The sequence below is a fragment of the Chaetodon auriga genome, chromosome 21 (assembly GCF_051107435.1).
Source record: "Chaetodon auriga isolate fChaAug3 chromosome 21, fChaAug3.hap1, whole genome shotgun sequence".
In the NCBI taxonomy this organism is placed as follows: Eukaryota; Metazoa; Chordata; class Actinopteri; order Chaetodontiformes; family Chaetodontidae; genus Chaetodon; species Chaetodon auriga.
Genome location: NC_135094.1, coordinates 940,001 through 960,000, shown reverse-complemented (window position 1 = coordinate 960,000; position 20,000 = coordinate 940,001). Strand labels below are relative to the sequence as shown.

Genomic DNA, 20,000 nt, shown 5'->3' with positions numbered 1-20,000 from the left:
CTCGATTTTCAGAAAACCTTTTTTTTAAATCATGCAGAAGGCTGAAATCTCAGCTTTTCTTTCATTTCTGTCAAGAAAACTAAATGGAGTTGTTATTTTTAATGCGTCGATTTGAGCACAGTTTAACCTGACAGATTATTTTTGGCCACTTGGGGGCAGCAGAGACAAGTTGAGACTTTTTGATTGTAGTTTCTTCTCTGAAAACGAGCGTAGAAACTCCACACGCGATGCACAGAATGAGTAATGTGGCGTCCTGCCAGGTTAATCTGCCCGTGCAGTCAGCTCCACCAATCAGAGTTCAGGTTAGGCTGTAATCATTTCTACCAATTAAAAAACAACGTCATGAAAAGCAGCCCAGCAGAGACTGATTCTGAATTCATTAGTGCTTAATTTTAATAATGAAACACTAAAACCCAACTGGGATTAAATTAGTGGATCAGAGCTCATTCTTCAGACTTACAGTCAAGGTGATTAAGTGGCCAATGGCTGCTCTACGTTTGTGTTAGTGTATGTTGTGTCTCTTGGCTTCCCTCCAGGTCTTGGAGCAGCTTCGAGTCTTCGGTCCGAGCTGATCAGTCGACACTCTGAGCGTCTGAATGTGGAGCAGCTTTTCTTTTTCTGCAGTGAAAAAGGTCCAAATGTTGGACTGTTTTCAGAGCAGAGAGGCGCCGAGTGGAAAATGAGGCGAATGTGAGAGTTTCTAAGATGTGCACTCGTAACGCGATATGGCCAAAAGTATGTGGACGCCCTGAACATTGAAGCTGTGTTTATTTCCCAGGTGTGTTTCTGTTATTTAGCGTATCTTCAGTGATTGATAGAATCAGCTGTCGGTGTCATTCAGTCCAGCTCAGCAGCACAAACTGTAGCTGTCCGCCCTCTCCAAACAAAAACTGAACATCACGACCTTCATTAAAAGGAGGATTTATTGCAGCTCTGTTGTGTTGGAGCGCCTTTGTTTTAGCTGCTGCAGGTGTACCTAATAAACTGGCCACTGAGTGCATGTTTTGGCATAGATTTACCTTCAGTGTAGCTAACAGGTCTCGTCCAAACCATGAAAAAACGAACGCTAACATGAGTGTGCACATACTTTTGGCCACAAGCGTTGCTCCTCATACTGAGTGGGATCATCTCAGATTTCTACGGCTCAGATAAATTTAACACTACACACAGGTTGACGGTCACTGTGGAGCAGCTGAAGGTCCGATTGGACGATGAAAACCGAGGTCGCAGAGCAGGAAAAGGCCGCCGCACTCGTTCGATCTGAGCTCATCCAGCTGAGCGTCAGCACAGATGTCTGCTGCTTTCGCTCCGTCGTAAACATATAGTTTCCTGTTTGATCCGCTAGAGGAGGAGATTAAAACGAGGTCGGGCGGAGCGGCGATGAGGAATGTTTTCAGTTAGCGGCAAAGCCCGTCCACTCCAAATGACGATTGATCCCACAGGCTCGCCGTACCATCTGCTGCATGGGCAGACTGGAGCACACACACTTTACCAGCAGGTGTGTGTTCTGGTCCGAGCGTCATCCCTCTCCTCCAGTTTAGCTTTGGATTTAACAGCAGAGCAGCAGACGTGTCGCTCCTTCCTCCTCTCTCGGCCTCCATCCCTTCATTTTTCTTCCTCTCTCCGCCTCCACGCTGATAAAATCTGTCACGCAGATAAACTTCAGGCCTCTGACTCTGAACTACGTTTCCCAGAAGGCCGATTATCTTCTGTGGAACCTTAATCACCTTTGCCTGGTGTTCTTGGCGGAGCTGTAAATGAGGTCGGACCCCTGGTGTACAGCGCTAACCACATTAGCGGAGAGAGAGCCGCCTGCCTGGCCTCTGTTAATGACAGAGCGTCGGTAACAACATGAGCTGCTGGCAGGTCGGCTGGAGGCGTGGACGCTCAGGTTTTATTCACCTGGAGGATCAGGAACGACGCCTGCGCTGTGTTTTTGATGCAGGACTAATCTGAGGCTCAAGTCGACTGTAGAGTTTGTGTCAAACGTCTCATTGAACTGTTTTATTTTGGAACTTTTGCCTGTTTTTCTAAATGCTGACATTTTATTCTGAAAAGCCAGATTCTGCTCTGCGTGTTCAGTATCTTTCAGAACTCTGATGGCATTCGATTGTTAGCTGGTCGGCCGTGGCGGCTAGCCGAGCATTATCCGGGGTGGAAGTGTGTGTTTGGGTCTCAGTCGGCTTTGAAAGCTTTGTCCAGAGCTTTGGAGGATGTGTTTGAGGTCAACGTCAATTTATTGTTTCCTCTCGCAGCCTCTGCTTCCCTTTGAGTCCCATACAGTCCTCTGCTATTGAAGGAAGTGGCCTGTGGTCCAGCAGCGACACGAGCGAGGCCAAAGAAGCCAGCTGGACCTGGCCTAGCATGCTAACTGTGTTAGCGACAGGGAGTGCTAGCATCAGTTATGGTGGAAGTGAAGTCAAATTAGCTGCTGCGCTAATTGTTTGGAACTGCAGGGAGATGCAGAGGATGCAGTAGGCCATCATACTGTGTGTGTGTGTGTGTGTGTGTGTGTGTGTGTGTGTGTGTGTGTGATAATGTAGTCTTTTGCTGTCCAAATATCACCCAGGATGTCAAATTGATTTCTCTGGCGTGAGTTAGTGTGCACATCCTTTCCACTGTGTGTGTGTGTTTGTGTGTGCATGTGTTTGTGCGTGCGTGTGTGTGTGTGTGTGTGTGTGTGTGTGTGTTTGTGTCCTCCATCTGTTCTAGAAAGCCCTTCCTGAACCTGCTGAGTCCACCAGACCATACACACACACACACACACGCACGCACACACACACACACACACACACACACACACACACACACAGAGTTCATGGTGAGCTGGTCTATTATGTAACATCCGAAACACTTCCTGGCCTCCCGTCACAGACTCACATCCAAATGTTTGTGAAATCTGAAGTGGATTTCCAAACTGTGGATCCGTCGAACATCCTGTCATTTCAACAAACATGCTAATGAGAGAAGTAGGAGGCTGCAGCTCGTAACGTGCCAGATCGTTTTCAGGAATTTAAACCGTATTTAAAAGTCTTTTTTTAAACTGAGAAACCCAAAGACCCAAAAATGCAAAGCGAGTCCTCACACTGTTTATGGATCCTGTTAAACTCGTACGTAAATTTAAAGGTTGAATCGGTTAAAAACTGTTTATTATCGTCAGCGCCTCTCATGAAAAGGCCAGCATTCGCTGCGGGTTTGGGTCTGAGCACGAGGCGTCTCTTTGGTTGTCCTTTTAGCAGCGTCTTGCAGGGTGGGGGGACAGCTCAGAGCGGGTTTTAAACAGTAAAGTACTGTTTTCCCTCATTCTGTCTTCTCACTGCGGCGTCTGAATCCTGTGAACGTTAGCGCCCCTGCACAGCCTCCCGTCTTCATCTGAGCCGCTGGAAACATTCAGCTGCTAATAAGGAGGCAGCGGAGTGTGCCGGGTTCTCCGAGGAGCTGACAGAAGATTACAGGGAAATATAAAGGAGGCAGAGATCTGCTGCACGGCGTCACTATGCTGCCGCGCTCACGTTATCGCTCTCGTGGCTGCACTCTGATGGAGTTTATGTTTTACGACGGCCTGTTAATGTGTCCTGGATGTAAATATTAGCTGTGTGTGTCTGTGTGAGTGATTGTGTTGTTTTGTCCAAAAACGTCCTCCAGTCTACACTTAAAGCACAGATCAGGTTTATTGCAGCTCTTATTTTCTGCTTTCGTTTGTGCCTGACAGTAAAAGGACTTTGCAGTCGTCTTGCTGATCACTGAAGCTTCGTGAGTGGACGTTTTCGGTCAACTCTCACATGAGTTTCCTCCTCAGTCTTCATCCCAGTGCTGATCCCAGACTGATATTGGTTAGATCCGTACCTGACACATGGATTAACTGCTGCAGCTCCTAACCACTGAAAGTCCAAACTCTCATGTTTAACAGCTTAAATTATTGATGTTATGAATGACAGATGCTGTGATGTGATGAGCTGGAGACAGAAACAGAAACACACAGAAGCACACCGGTTAGCGGGAAGCTGCTAAGCTACATGAATGTTCTGTACACTGAGCTTCGCTAACGATAACTAGCATGACGGCTAATCTGTGCATCTTTGCACCCTCACAGTCGCTCGCCGATGCAGCCAGATGATTCCTCTCATGAACGCACTCCGATTTCCACTCTGACGTGGTGAAAAAGCTGCAACTCGACATGGACAAAACGTTCGGGGGTCACGTCCCGATCGGCTTTATTGTAGCCGGCAGCGATCCACTCAGACCTGCTGGATCGGCTCTGATCTGCTGATCCTCAGGACTCCTCCGTGAAGCAGCCGTTCAAGCTCCGTCTACTCTGCTTCACCTGAAAACATGCAGCTCTACGAGCAGAAGCTGAAATATGTACTTAAACCATTATGGGATGACCTGAGAGAGTGCTGAAAAACAGCCGGAGCTTTAATGAGAACGAGGGCAGGGGGTGTAAAATCACACACATGCAGGATTGATAGCACAAACCGACCATGTGATATTAAAACTGCCCACCTCCCCCAGAGAAATAAGTCCTGTATGAGCAGGCTGTGGGTTTCCACGTGGATTTCCTGCCTGAACTCTTTGAACTTGTGTCTTTTTTCCTTCATTAAACTGTCATATGAGCGTCTCTGCAAACTTTGGCAGCACTAGACAAAGAGAGTCGTGGAGGATTAGAACAGGAAGTCCAGCTTTGCTTCGCCGTGGACGAGAATATATTTCCACGTGAGAAACGGACAAAGAGGTGTGAGGAGGGAAGATTTGAAGGTGCGACCGTGCAGACATGCAGAGGATGTGCGAGCGAGTCAGGCTGCAGACCTACAGGTCAGCTTTCATCCTCACGCCGCCGACAATTACTTTTCAACACGACTCGGCGGGCCGACGGGCACCTGCCGGCCGCCGGCTTCGCCCGTTTCCTCCATCCTCTTTCATCTCTTTGTCTGTACAGCGGTGGCAGTTTCCAGCGAAGGAACCTCGGCGTGCATGAAAGGCCGTCTCTTTATTAACGGCCGGCTCGGAGTGTTAAAGGATAACTCTGTGAACCTGCTTCCTCAAACCAACCTGCTCCTTATGAAACTCCTGGGCTTCTTTTGTGATAACCTGGAGCACCAGAAAGCACGAACACTTTATCTGCAGCGTATTTTACACATTTTGAAGCAGCTGCACATGAAACAAGCTTTTGATTTCATGTTGAAGGGCAGAACTCTCCGATGTTGTACCTCATGGTGTTTTCTCTCAACTCTTTTCGGGCACGAGCGCTTTGTTCCTGAGCTGAAGAGGCGTCCTAAAGGCTGTTTTTAGCAGCGTTTATTCGAGGGCCAGAGTCTGACTCGAAGTGATGTTTAGCAGATTGAGGTTATCGTCAAAAATAAACATTTGTGCTTCAGAAACGCCTCTGAAAGTTTAGGAAATGTTAAAGTTAGACATGACACCACAATAAAGACCGTTTATGCTTTTCACTCAGGTCGCAGTTCATTTCCTGACGATGTTATTACAGCATTTCTTTTCATTATTGATTGATCTGGAAGTTATTTCCTTGATTAATGGAAAAATCGATTGGCCCCTGAAATAATCAAACGGTGCCCTTCAGTCTAACCGACAGGCAAAACCTCAAAACTGTTCCATTTTACTGTCATACAAGATTAAGAAAACCAGTAAAGACTCACATTTGAGAAGCTGGAACCAGTAAATATTTACTACCTGTTTAATGAAGAAACCATTCTGTGGCGTTCTGGTGGATGTGCAGCGTGAAGCTTTGTCACCTCACAGAAGCGTCTTTAAAAACGATGAGACCCTGAACGAGCTGCATCCTGCCCGCCGGTCGCTCGGCACAGACTCATCCTGCACACCGGGGAATCTGGCAGGATGGATTTGGGGGAAATGTGACCAAAATGATGCACAAAACATCTGGAAAATGTCCATTTATTGAAGGAGAGAAGAAACTGCTCAGGGCCCTGATCAGGTTCTCTGAGGAACCCCAAAATCTTCCCAAGCTCTGAGGCTCATAAGGAAGTGTCCTCAGTGGAAAAATCTACATTTTTAAGCAGAATAAATTGTCCTTCACTCAGTCTCTGCAGTGAGCCAGAATATCTTCAGCTGAAATATTCATTTAACTTCTCTGTAATGTGTAAGTTTCAGACGTGTTACTGCACCGGCGCTGTTGGTCCAAATCGATAGCTCGATGAAAACGAGGCTGATCAGTGATGAAATATTTAACTGTGTGAAGAGTTCAGAGAGCCGTTCAGTCTCCGTGTTATCAGCCCCTCATTTGTTCCCACCAGTCGTTTAGCATTTTCATACCAACACTTTGTCTGTCTTCGGCAGATGTTGTAAAAGAGCTGAAATGCGTCGCCTTCGCTGTCTTTCCAGTATTGTGTAATCATCATCAGCGGCGTCCCCGACTGCCGCCGCGCCCAGAGGACGGCGCCGTGTGTGGGTGACAGCTAAACGGCGAGAAATGAGACGTCTGCTCCTGTCAAATCCCCAAACTCTGAAAATATGAATTGCAAAGCTGCAAACTTAGCCAAAAAAACCCAAGTGTGCGTGTGTGTGTGTGTGTGTGCGTGCGTGTGCGTGTGCGCGCGCGCGTCTGAGTGCATGTGCATGTGTGTGTTCCTGTGCATGTGTGTGTGTGTGTGTGTGTGTTTGTGTGTTTGAGGCAAAATTTCAATTTCCAATTTGCACTCTCTCCAGCGTCTCTTGAGCATATGTTTACTGTGCTGCAGCCAGGATTCACACTCCTACACACTTCCTCTCTCTCTCTCTGTCTGTGTCTCTCTCTCCCTCACACACACACACACACACACACACACACCCTCCCAGCAGTGGTAGTTAACAGGTGTACAGGTAGTCTCTCTGCAGCCAAAGGTCCTCAGCAGTGCTTCCTTCAGAGGTGCAGCTCCAGTCAGATTCACTTGATTTTCATCACAGAAGCTGAAAGTGCACCAAGAATAAAAATGAAAAAAGCTCCAGAAACACACCAACATGAAAATAAACCTCACTCTGAATCCTGCTGAATTGAGCTGTTCATGGAGCGTCTCCTCCTGAATACTTTAACATTTTGAGGATGGAAACATCAATAGTGCAAACTCCTTCAATTCCAATCAGATCTCACATCCTGCAGCTCGTCAGGAGATGCTCCACAGGTTCCTCACAGGACCTTCACAGCAAAGGCGTTGAACACCGAATCGGGCGTGATGCGGTCGGTTACGTCCTGCAGAAAACCGTCATGACGCTCCGACTCTGCTGCATGTGGTGACGCTCGTGATGCACGAGGAATCAGATACTTTACAGCGTTCAGCAGTCGACGCAAACTCTAAATCCAGACTTCACCCACTCACATCTTCTGTCACTCTCCACTGACACTGCTGCATTAGCTGAAGCTAAGCTAAGCTAAGCTAAAATAAGCTACGCTACGAAAGCAGTCCTGGCTCTGAACCTTAGACTGCTGAAGGAGTGGACGGAGCTTCGGGGTCTGAAAACTGAAGCCTTAAACCTGCATTCTTTCTACTGGCCAGCAGGAGGCGACTCCACTGGTTGCAGATAGAGGTCAGATTGTATGGAAGCTTATGAGAAACTGAACGGCTTCTCATTTGATTCATTCCATTTGTGAGTTTCCCAATGAGTCATGGTCTGAATCTCTCGTTCCAAGTCTTCTTCAGTACGGCATGATGCTCATTTTCTAAACGATGGTCCTGTTTACAGAAAAACAGGCGATGCAGCGCGTGTGCTTTAGGGCGTGGCTACCTTGTGATCAGTCGCCACAGCGGCGTGGGTCCTCGGTCAGATCCAATCAGAATAAAGGCAACGTGTATCCTCCCCAGCTGACTGACTTCAGTGATGTTAGCATGTTCTCCACAGCGATGCGTTCACTGACTGACTTCAGTGATGCGTTCACTGACTGACTCAAAACAAGGATCTCATTTCAAACACGTCCCCCAACGCTGAAGAAGCTGCTTTCAGCACGTCAGAGCACAGCGACATCCAAAGTTAACTTCCTGTTCTGCACAGTGTGCATATTCCTGCTCGTCCCTGAAGCCGCCGTGTGCTGAATCTGACAGATCGGAGAAGAAAAAGCGATGTTTGAGATGCTGCCGTGCGGTCACCGCAGAGGGTGATTGATTCAGATCAGCCCTCGCCGTCCCTCGGGGCGATGGCTCGAAGCGATCGATGAGCGGCGGCCTGCTCGTGCTCCTAAAGAAGCTCAGTGCTGCTGCTGGACTTCACTCGACGTCCGCGATGACAAAGAGCTTCCTGACGGCCCCGAGCTGAAAAGATAATGAGCTGTAACCAATAAACAGGTGGGACAAAGCAGCTCAGACAGGGTGAACAACGCAGCTTCAGGAGGCTGCTGTGATCGCTTCGATGTCCATCGGACTGAAGCGTTCAGAAAACGAAGATTCATTTTTAGACGGTTTAACAGAAACGTGGAATATTTCCTGATCTGTCGGAGGCTCCAGCCAATCAGTGCGCAGGATTAGAGCACAAGAAGGAAAGACAACAGACTTTAGACTCAGGACCTGCTGCTGGTCTCTGAAAGGGGCGGGGCAGCAGGGACACCCATGTGACACAGATACAGGAAGTGACTCATCAGCCTGGCGTCCCCTCTCTGAACCGTCTCCGCTAACGAGTTCATGACGTAAGACTGCGGTGTGAGAAGTGTTTCCTCTGTGTGTGTGCGTGCGTGTGTGTGTGCGTGTGTGTGTGTGTGTGTGTGTGTGTGTGTCTGTGTGTGTCTGTGTGTGTGTGTGTGTGCGCATGCGTGCGTGTTTGTGTGAGAGAGAGTGACACAGTGAAGGGAAACAAATTGGGTGTATGAGCGGAGCTGCTGGGTGGCAGAGAGCTGCAGCCTCGGCACTTTTCTCCTCCAACCATAAAATTTCCCTCCTTCATCATGTCAGACACTCCTCCTCCTCTCTCTCTCTTTCTCTCTCTCTCTCCTTCTCCTTCTTGTCTCTTCTCCCCTCTCCTCTTTTCATCCTCTATACTCTCCTTTTTCCTCATGTCTCCTCTCCCCTCCTCTCCTCTCCTCCTCCTCCGTATCTTAAAAGTCTTCTTTTATTACACTTTTACAGGCTGCCTGTGCAGGTTTGATGTAATGCTGCTTGTCAAGAAGCTGCTTCCTGGAGCATAACATCCACAGCTATGGCTTTATTATGGAGGGAGGAGGAGGAGGAGGAGGAGGAGGGAGGCAGAAGGAGCAAATTGGCAGGACATACTGTATGTACAGAAGGGGTGAGAGGAGGGAGGTAGTGATGGTAGAGGAGGCTGGAGGAGGAGAATCCAGGAGGGAGAGCAGAGGGTCCAGAGGGGGAGCAAAGGCAGTGCTGCAAGAAGTACAAGTACTAATATACAAGTACAGGTACAAGTACAAGTGTGTCAGAGTTGTACTTGACTAAATGTACTTAGTTACTTTTGGAGGGGTGAAAAAGGTCAAGATGGAGGAATGAGGAACAAACGGGAAACTTCTGAAAGCTCGGAGTAACAAAGGAGAGGTGGCAAGGAGAAAAGGAAGCAAGGAAGGAAGCGTGGAGGAGGAGGGTGAGGATAGGAGAGAGAGCATGAGGAGCGAGGAGGAGCAGTGAATTTGTGGAGGAATGAGGAGCAGCGAGGCAGATTTAGAGAGCAGGAGGACGCCGAGTTTATGGCAGTTTAAAGAGACTGCAGGAGGAAGGAGGGGTACGCCAGGAGGATGAGGAGGCGCAGGGAGCGAAGATGGATGTGGGGTCGTTCCAGGACACGCTGTTTTGAATAAACGCCACAGTATCAGCCAATCAGCTTGACTACAGCTCCCATAAATCCTGCTGCAGCTCGGCCGCCCTGCAGGCCAACTTATCATGTGTGTGTGTGTCAGGAGGCTCACACAGACACACACACACACACACACACACACACACACACACACACTCATGCATATATACTGCAGCTGTCCTGCTTTATGACTGCCGACTCGTCGTGTATACAGCACGTCAGACCTGATGTTAACATATCGGCTCACAGCAGTTTTCTTCAGAACAGGAAAACTGAAGCGAAGCTCGTTGAACACGCCGACGCGCACGCCGTCGGAAGGTCCCGCAGTACCCCGAGTACTGTAGTACTGTAGTACTGTAGTACTGTGGACAGAGTACTGTCTTTGGTGCTTCCTGCGGCGGTTTTCCAATCCGTCCGTCGCGCTCTCGTTCTCCAGGTCTCACCTCATTTCTCAGACATCAGACTGGCTGCAGGTCAGCTGTCCACGGTCCCCACGTCACCAGCTGAACCTGAGCGTGTCGCCTCACACGTGTCCTGAAGCCGTGAGCTCTTTGTCGTTTGACAATCAGAAAATCAGCCGGGTTGAAATGGGAAAACAACCCTGAATGAACGCCGAGCTACAGAGCACGAAATGAAACGACGGGCGAACTTTGGGAGACTCACAGTCGAACAGGTGGACGCTAATCAGGAAGTTTAATAACAGGTGACCGAAAAAGAAACAATTCACAAAGATCTGCTGAGTCTTAGCTGCTCGTTCACACTTTGAGATGCCAAAATGACCACAGACGTCGAGTGTGTCACATCCTGAGAGGCGCTGAGGAGGTTCAGAGCTTCCTCCTGAGGCGTGAGAGAAGGTTATTTTTACTGAGAACAACCTTCACTGAGCACTCGTCCATCAGAGAGACGGAGGGGGGAGAAAGAAGGAGAGAGAGAGAGAGAGAGAGAGAGAGAGGCAGAGAGAGAGAGAGAGGGAGAGAGAGAGAGAGGGAGAGAGAGAGAGAGAGAGAGAGGGAGAGAGAGAGAGGCAGAGAGAGAGAGAGAGGGAGAGAGAGAGAGAGAGAGAGAGAGAGAGAGGGAGAGAGAGAGAGAGAGAGGTGTCGGAAGTTGTGTAACTGTCCGTGTTGGTGGGCGAGCGATGTCGTGAACAGAAAGAGAGGTGTGAGCCACAGGAAGTGGTCATCGTGCCAGAGAGGGACTCCCTCTGATGGGAGGGGGCGAGTGACACTGACACTCCTGCAGGGAGAGAGAGAGGGAGAGAGAGCGAGGGAGAGACACCACCTGTTCCTCTGTGAGGTCCTCACACACTCTGTCACGCACACACACACACACACACACACACACACACACACACACACACACACAGTCGTGATCGTGGTGGCATGTGTTCTCTGTGGGAACCACGACAGCTCGAAAATAGTTTCCTCTGAGAGTGTGTGTGTGCGCATCCGTGCATGTGTGTGCGTGCGTGTGTGTGCGCGTCCGTGCATGTGTGTGCGTGTTGACACACTCTTACTTTCTTCATGTTTCGTGTTTATGAAAGGCCGTCGATCACATGACGTGCTGCTCCATCACTGATGTCAGAAGCAGCTTTTCTCTGACAGAGACCAACAGGTGACGCCGCTCAGCTGGACAGTCGCAGCCGACCCCCCTCTTTCGCCGTCCGCCATCTTTGTGTGGCGTCCAGCGGTGGAAGAATCTTGTCTCTGACTGAAGCGTGTTCATCAGCACAAACGCCTTGAATGCATCGAGCACCAATAGAGTTTTCAGTGCAGTGGCTCGTCACGGTCTCAGGGGGCTGTTCCAGGATCAGGTCAGGGACCAGGGTTTCGGGGTCGTGGACTCTGCTGTAATAGTCTTTGCTCTCGTGCTGGTCCAGGACCTGTTGACGTGGACGTGTCCTTTAATGTGTCCGGTTGAAGTGTTTCACACAGAGGAGGCCACGTTCAAGCTGATTGATCCGTTCTCGCTGCGATGGGCCTCGTCTCCGCGGCTCTGATGTGGATCTTAGTTAAATTCAGTTAAATTCAGTTTTCAGTGTTTTTTGGGTGGAAAGGCTTTAAGTTATCGTTCTGCTGTTTGTTCTCTGAGCAGATTCAATACGAGCAGGAACAAAATGAGCTTCTCAGAGACTAATTATGTCAGTTTTTTCTCCCCGTCTTCAGCCTGCTCTCATTTATCTATACCTCTGTCTCTGCAGCCACACACACACACACACACACACACACACACACACACCATATACACATACATATAGTATCTCTCTATAGGCCCGTCCTCTCTCTCTCTCTCTCTCTCTCTCTGCAGTATGTCATTTATCACCTCTCTCTATCAGCCTGTCAGTTTTCAGAGGCTGAATGAATCCCTCAGCTGCTGGAGACTGTGTGTGTGTGTGTGTGTGTGTGTGTGTGTGTGTGTGTGTGTGCGCGCGCGTGTGCGTGTGCTGTGCGTCTGTGCTTCATGTCACTCGTCTGGTGTTGAAGTTCGCGTCTGACTGACATCCGTTTGGCGGCGTGCACCTGCGTGTGCGTGTGGTGCGACAGTGCGACCTTGGCGAGCGCTGCGTCCGTCGTGTTTCCTGCAGTCTGCTGCTTTGTCTCCGACAGCAGCGCTGAGCTTTGTTTCACTTTCAGACGCATTTCTAAGTTTACTTCTCCGTCTTTTTGACGTGCGGTGGGTGTTTTTGGACGGAGGGCTGCAGCTCGTCCTTGGCGGCGCCTCCGTTGCCACCTTTAGTCAGCTGGCAGCGTCAGAAGTCACATCACAGCTTCACCGTTGGCTGCTGCCATGCTGGTTAGTCAGAACAACTTCTTGGCAGCAAAACAAGGGATTTTCTCAGCAACTTTCACACATGATGAATCATGTTTCACTTCCTCCAGAGCTTCGTTTTATCTGTCTGTGCTGCACAGTAATCTGTCACGGTTTTCATCCCTGATGTCTTCGTTCCTCTGATTTCTTCTGTTCATGTGACACAGGACAAATGTCAGGTCCATACATCCGTCCATGCTCCTGTTCACATTTGTATTATCAGCTGGATGCTAACCGAAACCTGACATCAGCGAAGTGAAAGGACTTGATGAACTCGTGGCATTTGATTTGGATTACTTGGACAGTTTGGACCCGGTCCTCAGTGGTTCTGGTTCTGGATTCCCAGAGCTGGTGTTTCTTATGTGTTAGCTAGTGGGTTGGTGGGTTGGTTAGCAGTGTTTGCTCATGGGTTTACAGTTCGCTGTAGCTCTCAGGGCTAGCTAACGTTAGCTATGCTGCGTCATCAATGGACAGATCCATGTGATCCCCTTCAGCTCGCTCTCAGGACCGCTGGCCTCGGGGTCACCGACAGGCCTGCGTGACCTCTGACCTTTGAACTGCCTGACATCGACGAACTGACTTTAAACAAACTGCTTAGGATTTAACCCAGAAGATAAACCAACACGGAAACATGAACCAGGTCAGATTTTACTGCTCAGATTCTCATATTTATTGATCACAGCTCCACATCTGATCATGACAGCGACCCGTCAGACAGGTCTGATGAGACACTGCTGATTGGTCCTTTTCCATCGCCTGCGTTTCTTCAGACTCAGTCGGTGTTTTGGAGCAGATAAAAGCCTTCAGACCTCTGAGTGGTGGCGCCTGCTCTGCTCTGTCTTTCTCTGCTTCAGTGCTGGAGTTTACAGACAGTTTGTTTGGTTTCCTCGTGTCAGCTGGCCGAACATGTGAAGTCTGGGACGTTAGATTTAATTAAACAGTTTTAGACTCGACTCTTTGATTCTGATTGGAGTAAAACATTTATTCTCTCCATCATTTCCCTTTCTGTGCGTTTGTTCAGCAGCGTTTCCGACAATGAATTCTTTGTTAAGATTCCTCCAAATTAAACAGCAGCATATGTTGTTTGTCGCCGGCCTCCGGAACAACGCGTGGACCCGTCTTCTGATCTGATCCTGCTGCTTTCTGTCGGCAGGACGGCGTCATTTGTCCCTTTCAGAGCTGATAGAAGTACGTACCCGTCAGCTCCCTGACGTCACGCCGCTCTGGTTTCGGTTCAGTTGGCGCTCCTCTGCTGTGGGTCGCTTTGCTTCACTGCTGCGTTGGCTTGGCTCGAGGTCGGGTCGGGTTTTCACACTCTGCTTTCTCTCGCTGTTAGACTCTGCTGAGCTCCCTGCAGTTCGCTTCATGCGCGGCGTGTGCGTGTTTACTGTACACGTGTGTCCGTGAGCGTGGGCGTCCATATGTGCATGTGTGGCGGTGTTTGGCGCCATGGGAACAGACATATGGCGACGATCACGATTGGAAGGTCAGTCCCAAAGAGATGAAAAGAGGCGAAGCTGAGACGGAGGCGACCAGGAGGAGACGTTTGAGTGACGTGAGAGCAGCAGCGTATTAAAGACGATGCGGGTTTTATTTCCTGTGAAGCCTCTGATTCAGTCTGAAGCTTCGCACGCGGCAGGATCACGTACATCCACCGCAGGTCCAGCTATAGATTTTCTGGAAATGTCACACGACCTTTTGTCGTCACGGAAGATGAAGGGCTTCTTCACCTTTTAGGGGCTTCAGACTCGTCTCGGGTCTGCAGAGAGTCTGTCGCAGTCCAAGTCATAGTCTGAGGTTTAATCGTGATCGTCAGGTTCAACAAGTGTGTTTACATCCTGATAAGAGCTGAACGCTCATCAGATCAACGAACCAAATGACAAAGCTTCACCAGTTCCAGCTTTTCGATGAATGTCTTCGAGCGCTGGACGGTATTCGTCAGATGAAACACACCACTGGGAAGGTGTCGGGCTCTGGGAACATTTTGACATATGAAATACAGTCAGCAAGAAAATACCATGAAATATTTATCCAAAGACCTTTTCCCTCTGTGTGGCAAAGGAAAGATTGTTTGCTGCAGATCTGGAGTCAGTTTAATACATTTCACACTGAAAGTCATTGTTGCTGAAGATCAGTGAGTCTGTGGCACTGAAGGAAGTCATTTACAGTACAGATTATGTTCCATAACGTTTGACACTTTGACCAGTCAAAGACATCTTCACAATGACAGGCTTCCTCTCCATCGAGTCTGCTGTGAAAATTCATGATCCTCCTGGTCATGTGACCAAACGAGGTAGCAGATTATCTTAATTAACGGTTTACGAGGATTGTTTGTCAATCAATCATTTCCAGAAATGTCAGTGATGGTATTGTTTTCACTGATGTAAAGGTCAGCTGACCAGGCGACATCACGAACAAATTCACGCAATAAATACTCAAAACATCGTCAAGTCGAACATGAACGCTGTTTCTCAAACATAAGTGGGCTCGACTCGCTGCCCTGTGGGACTCCACACGTTAGAGGTCGACAAGTGAAACCATGAAGATGAAGAAACAGTGATGGACACAAAGCAGTCGTCACTCTTTGACTTGAGCTGTGAGACGGTGCCTCGTCCTCGTGGTTAATGTCTTTCCTTATGGAAGCGTGTGGGGGGGGGGTCCGCCTGCGGGCGCTCTGCAGAGGACGTCTTTCCTTTTGGTCTTTACGCGACCTTTCCTTTAAGTGAACTTTGTACACAAGACAAATAAATTAATGGCCGAGCTACCGTGACCTTTACTGAACACATTAATGCTTTTCAGAGGATTTCACAGCTTTTTTTCTACAGAAAATCCTCAGAAATGTATTCAGTGCGTCCAGCTGTTTGGTGTGGGGGGTGTGATGGCCACTGTCGCCTGTAGGGGTCACTAAAGGTGCTTTTACTGCTACGTCATCTCAAAATTATGCTACTTCTTTGTTCCTGGCAAAGTCAACATGACCTTCAGATGTCCCTTCACCTAAGAACCAGGTTCATATTGTGTGTGTGTGTGTGTGTGTGTGTGTGTGTGTGTGTGTGTGTGACCTCAGCACTGCCCTGTCCAGTCCAGTATAATATGACACCAGCAGCAGAGCAGAGGTAAAAGCTTCATGGATTTAGGAACAATAACCCATTTTGCTGCAATGCCACTGCAATGCAACACCCTTTGTCTTGTTCGGGGATGCTCCCCGAGTTTGTGTGTGCGTGCGTGCGTGTGTGTGCATGTGTGTGAGTGGACAAATATTTGAGGGGGACAGATGAAAAGGAGATTGTCTCGTCTGCTGTCAGAGGTTTAATAACGGAAAGATGGAACAGAGAAACAGCTGATTCTACTCACTTTGTCTCATTTTAACCTTTGTTGTTGTTGATGTTTGTCTGTTACTGCAATCACAAACTAATTGTCGAAGTGTGTGTGTGTGTGTGTGTGTGTGTGTGTGTGTGTGTGTGTGTGTTAGCAGCTGTAGCTCTCGCCTCATCTGTCCTCCGCTGAGAAGCGGGCATGTTTGGCTGACGATGGGCTCTGAGTCTCATCCTGCTCGTTTGTCTCTCTGAAGCCTCTTTGACACTTAAACAAACGAACAGGTAGAGACGAGCTGTGAGACCGAACCAGAGGACAGCCAATGGTGGACAAACACGACCTCAGTGAGACGTCCGTGTAGTCCTGCTGGATCTGTGAGAGGAACTGTTTAGGAAGTGATGATGAGGAGTTGTGCTTGTGTCTTTCCAGCTCCATGGACCAATCGTCATGAGACTCAGGAACAAGCCCATTTCCTTGCTCCTCCCCCTCCTCCAGCCCCCACCCCTCCCTCTGCGCCATCGGCGCTGCCTGTCATCGCTCTTAGCCAATGGCAGAGCAGCACCATGCAGACGCTTCAGCACAGACGGCCCCGCCCCTCAGCCTGTGATTGGTCAGGACTCGGTGGAGGTGTTGGGACACTCCTACCCGCGCGATGACTTCACCAACGTCACGCCGAAGGTCTTGGCCAAGGTCGGCCGCAATCTCCACAACCAATCCCATCATCCTCTGTGGCTGATCAAGGAGCGAATCAAAGCTCACTTCTACAGGTACGAGTCGCCACGTTCTCTCAGACCGTCACTGAAACTTTGACCACGGAGACTTCAGACCGACCCTGAGCGAGCTGAGACCCGACAAACTTTTGTTCCTTCTGCTACGCCTGCTTTGGTGTCTTCCTACATTTCCCAGGATGCCTTTCAACAACCTGTGCTGTACTTAACTAACTGTGACCTCCTGACTGAACTGATGTGTGCAGAGTGAGAACAGGAGTCATCGTGAGGGGTGAAATTTGTTCTGAAAACTTTATTTGTAAATGTATTTTTAACATTAACAGAAAGGCCTAAAGATGACGCTAAGAATCTTTATCTTCATCCCTCCAACACTTTGGAAAAAAGCCTCAGATATTTATCGTCCCAAGAGGAAGAGACATCGTGCTAATGTTGCTACTGACCCCACGACTCCCAACTAGATGTCGCTAAAGTCACATTTCAAGCAGTCTGCTTCAGTTCAGTCAGTCAGAGGTTCTGGATGTTAGCATGCTAACAGGCTAACTAACATGGTGAACATTATACCTGCTAAAGTTAGCTTGTCATTGTCAGCATGCTAGTGTTAGTGCATAGCTCCCAGCTTGTCATGGCTGCAGACTCTCCGCTGTGTCAGCGCTGCACCAACTACAAATGTTCTTTTGTTGTGAAATTTTAACTTTCTATGTGAACATTCACACCTGAAGTGTGAATGTTCACACGACTCCTCTGTGTGTGTGTGTGTGTGTGTGTGTGTGTGTGTGTCCTATATACTGTCCAACACATCCCAACTTGTTCTCATCTTCCTCATCCAGATAGAAGCGGTCAGTCGTGTACGCGAGCTGCTCTGGTCGTCTCTCTTATGTTCCCACGTGGCGTGAATGTGTTTCTGTTCTTTCTTTATTTTCGGAGCTCAAACTGCTGACTGACTCTCCGCAGGCTCGACGTGTCTTCAGGGACGCTCGAGTAAAAGACGTTGTTCAGCTGCTTCTTGTGTTCCACGCTGGCCGTGAAAAGCCGACACACAGCAGCGAGCGCATTAACTCTGCATTAATAAGTCATTAGGAGTCACTGAGTGTGTGGTCTGACGGTGTTTTATGACTGTGCCATTTCACAGGTCGTGAACTTTACTCTTTAGAAAAGCCTGTATGCTCTGATAGCAGCAGGACAGCAGACTCCGAGGACACCTGAGGGCTGCTGGGTAATTTTCAAACAGGATGAAAGCTTGAGGATCAACAGCTCCTGTTCTTTACTTCTGTGTTTCTTCCCTTTGTCCTCACTCTGCTGAATTTCCTCTGTTTCTTTTGAAGCTGATTTCAGTGAAACTGACAGCATGAATGAATGAATGAATGAATGAATGAATGAATGAATGAATGACGTGACATGAATGTCGGCGTCGCTGCAGCTCTGCTGATTGGTCGTCTCCCTCCGTCCCTCCGCAGTGCCTACATGGGTCGCTGGGGGAACCCTCTGTTCTCCGTCCATGACAACCTGAGCCCCGTGGTGACCGTGGAGCAGAACTTTGACAGGTCAGCAGCCTCGTCGTCCACCGACTGATTGACAGGCACAATAACACCGGCGAGATGAAGTGTCAGCGTCAGTCAAGCTTCATTAAAACAGCTGACTCTGGTCTCTGCTTTGATTGACAGCTTGCTGATCCCGCCTGGCCACCCCAGCAGGAAACGAGGAGACAACTACTACCTGAACAGGTGAGCGCCGCCGCCCGCCACCCACAATGCACCTGGAGGCGATCTGTTAGCGAGGCGCTAGCTGCGGATGAGCAGCTGGTCTTAGCTGGGCTGGAAGAATTGATGACAGAAATGTGATTGGTTCAGTTTACCCATGTGACCCATGAGTGGAGGAAGCTGTCACATCAAAGTACCCAGACTACTGTGGACAAGTACTACCTAACGAGTAAAAGTCCCGCATTCAAAACTGAGTACAAGAGCAAAAGTATTACAGGTAAAATATACTGAAAACATCAGCACTAAAAGTACAGTGGTACAGTCAGCGTCATGCAGTAAAAGTACAGCAGTACTGTCAGCTTCATGCAGTAAAAGTACAGCAGTGCTGTCAGCTTCATGCAGTAAACGTACAGCAGTGCTGTCGGCTCCATGCAGTAACAGTACAGCGGTACAGTCAGCGTCATGCAGTAACAGTACTGTGTGTGCAGTAAAACGTCTCCTGTGTCTGATCTCTGAGTCTGTGGGACTTGATTGGTTTGTTCATGCTGAAGCTTCAGTGTTGGAGCTGCAGCATGTGGAGGTACTTCAAATACTTCATATGCAGTCAGATACTGTAGTTTAGGCCAGTGGGGCCCAACGTAAGGGTCGGGCCCCTCCTCAGGATCAGTCTGACGGTGTCGATGTTTGTGTTGACGAGCAGGACGACGATGCTTCGCGGCCACACCTCCGCCCACCAGATGGAGCTGGTGAGGTCCGGCCTGGACGCCTTCCTATTGGCCGGAGACGTTTACAGGCGGGACGAGATCGACACCAGCCACTACCCCGTCTTCCACCAGATGGAGGGAGTCCGGCTCTTCTCCAATCACGAGGTTTGTGACGTTGAACGCATTCGGTCCTGAGCTGCGTCTCCTCCGAGCTCCTTCATTTTCACCTCCTCCAGGGAGATTCAGACGTCTCGCACATGAAGGACTTTCTTTTGATATTTGATCTGACTCTTTCTGTGCTGGGTTAAACTCTGTCTGAAGAGCTTCTCGTCCTCACGCTCACGTGTTAGACATGTTGAGGTGTGAGGTCGTACCTGGACGTCAGGACGTGTTCCAGATGTTTCCTCTGTCTCCAGCTGTTCTCCGCGGTGCACAACGGCGAGGAGCTGTCCCTGTTCGAGTCCGGGGGTCGGCGGACGCCTCACAAACAGGAGGCGCACAGTCTGGAGGCCGTCAAGCTGCTGGAGTTCGACCTGAAGCGCACTCTGACTCGACTCGTCGCTCACCTGTTCGGACAAGGTGAGACCACCGACTGACAGGAAGTGACATCAGCTATTATTCAGTTCACTGAATTGCACTCCTGTTTCCTCTCCTCCTCATCTTCCTCATTCTCTCCTCCTCCTCTTGTTTCTCCTCCTCTTCCTCTTTTCATTCTTGTTCTTTTTTCTTCCTCCTCCCCTCTCCTCGTCTCCTCTCCTCTTCTCCCCTCCTCTCCTCGTCTCCTCTCTCCTCAGATCTGGAGGTCCGGTGGGTTGACTGTTACTTCCCCTTCACTCATCCCTCCTTTGAGATGGAGGTGCGTTTCCAGGAAGACTGGATGGAGGTGCTGGGCTGTGGAGTGATGGAGCAGGAGATGCTGAACTCTGGTCAGCACACACACACACACACACACACACACACACACACACACACACACACACACACACACACTGACTGTATCTGTGTGTTGTTTTTGC

The 20,000-nt window shown here is 49.2% G+C and overlaps 1 protein-coding gene across 1 annotated transcript in view; it reads left to right on the top strand.

The window, feature by feature from the left end:
- The window catches only part of fars2 (phenylalanyl-tRNA synthetase 2, mitochondrial), a 92,976-nt gene that overhangs the window by 6,955 nt on the left and 66,021 nt on the right, over positions 1–20,000 (top strand). The window contains exons 3-8 of the mRNA XM_076760949.1: positions 16,285–16,622; positions 18,038–18,124; positions 18,245–18,304; positions 18,981–19,149; positions 19,401–19,563; positions 19,779–19,910. Of these exons, the coding sequence (XP_076617064.1) occupies positions 16,303–16,622; positions 18,038–18,124; positions 18,245–18,304; positions 18,981–19,149; positions 19,401–19,563; positions 19,779–19,910 (931 nt within the window). The 5' untranslated portion in view covers positions 16,285–16,302. The remainder of the gene's footprint in view (positions 1–16,284; positions 16,623–18,037; positions 18,125–18,244; positions 18,305–18,980; positions 19,150–19,400; positions 19,564–19,778; positions 19,911–20,000) is intronic.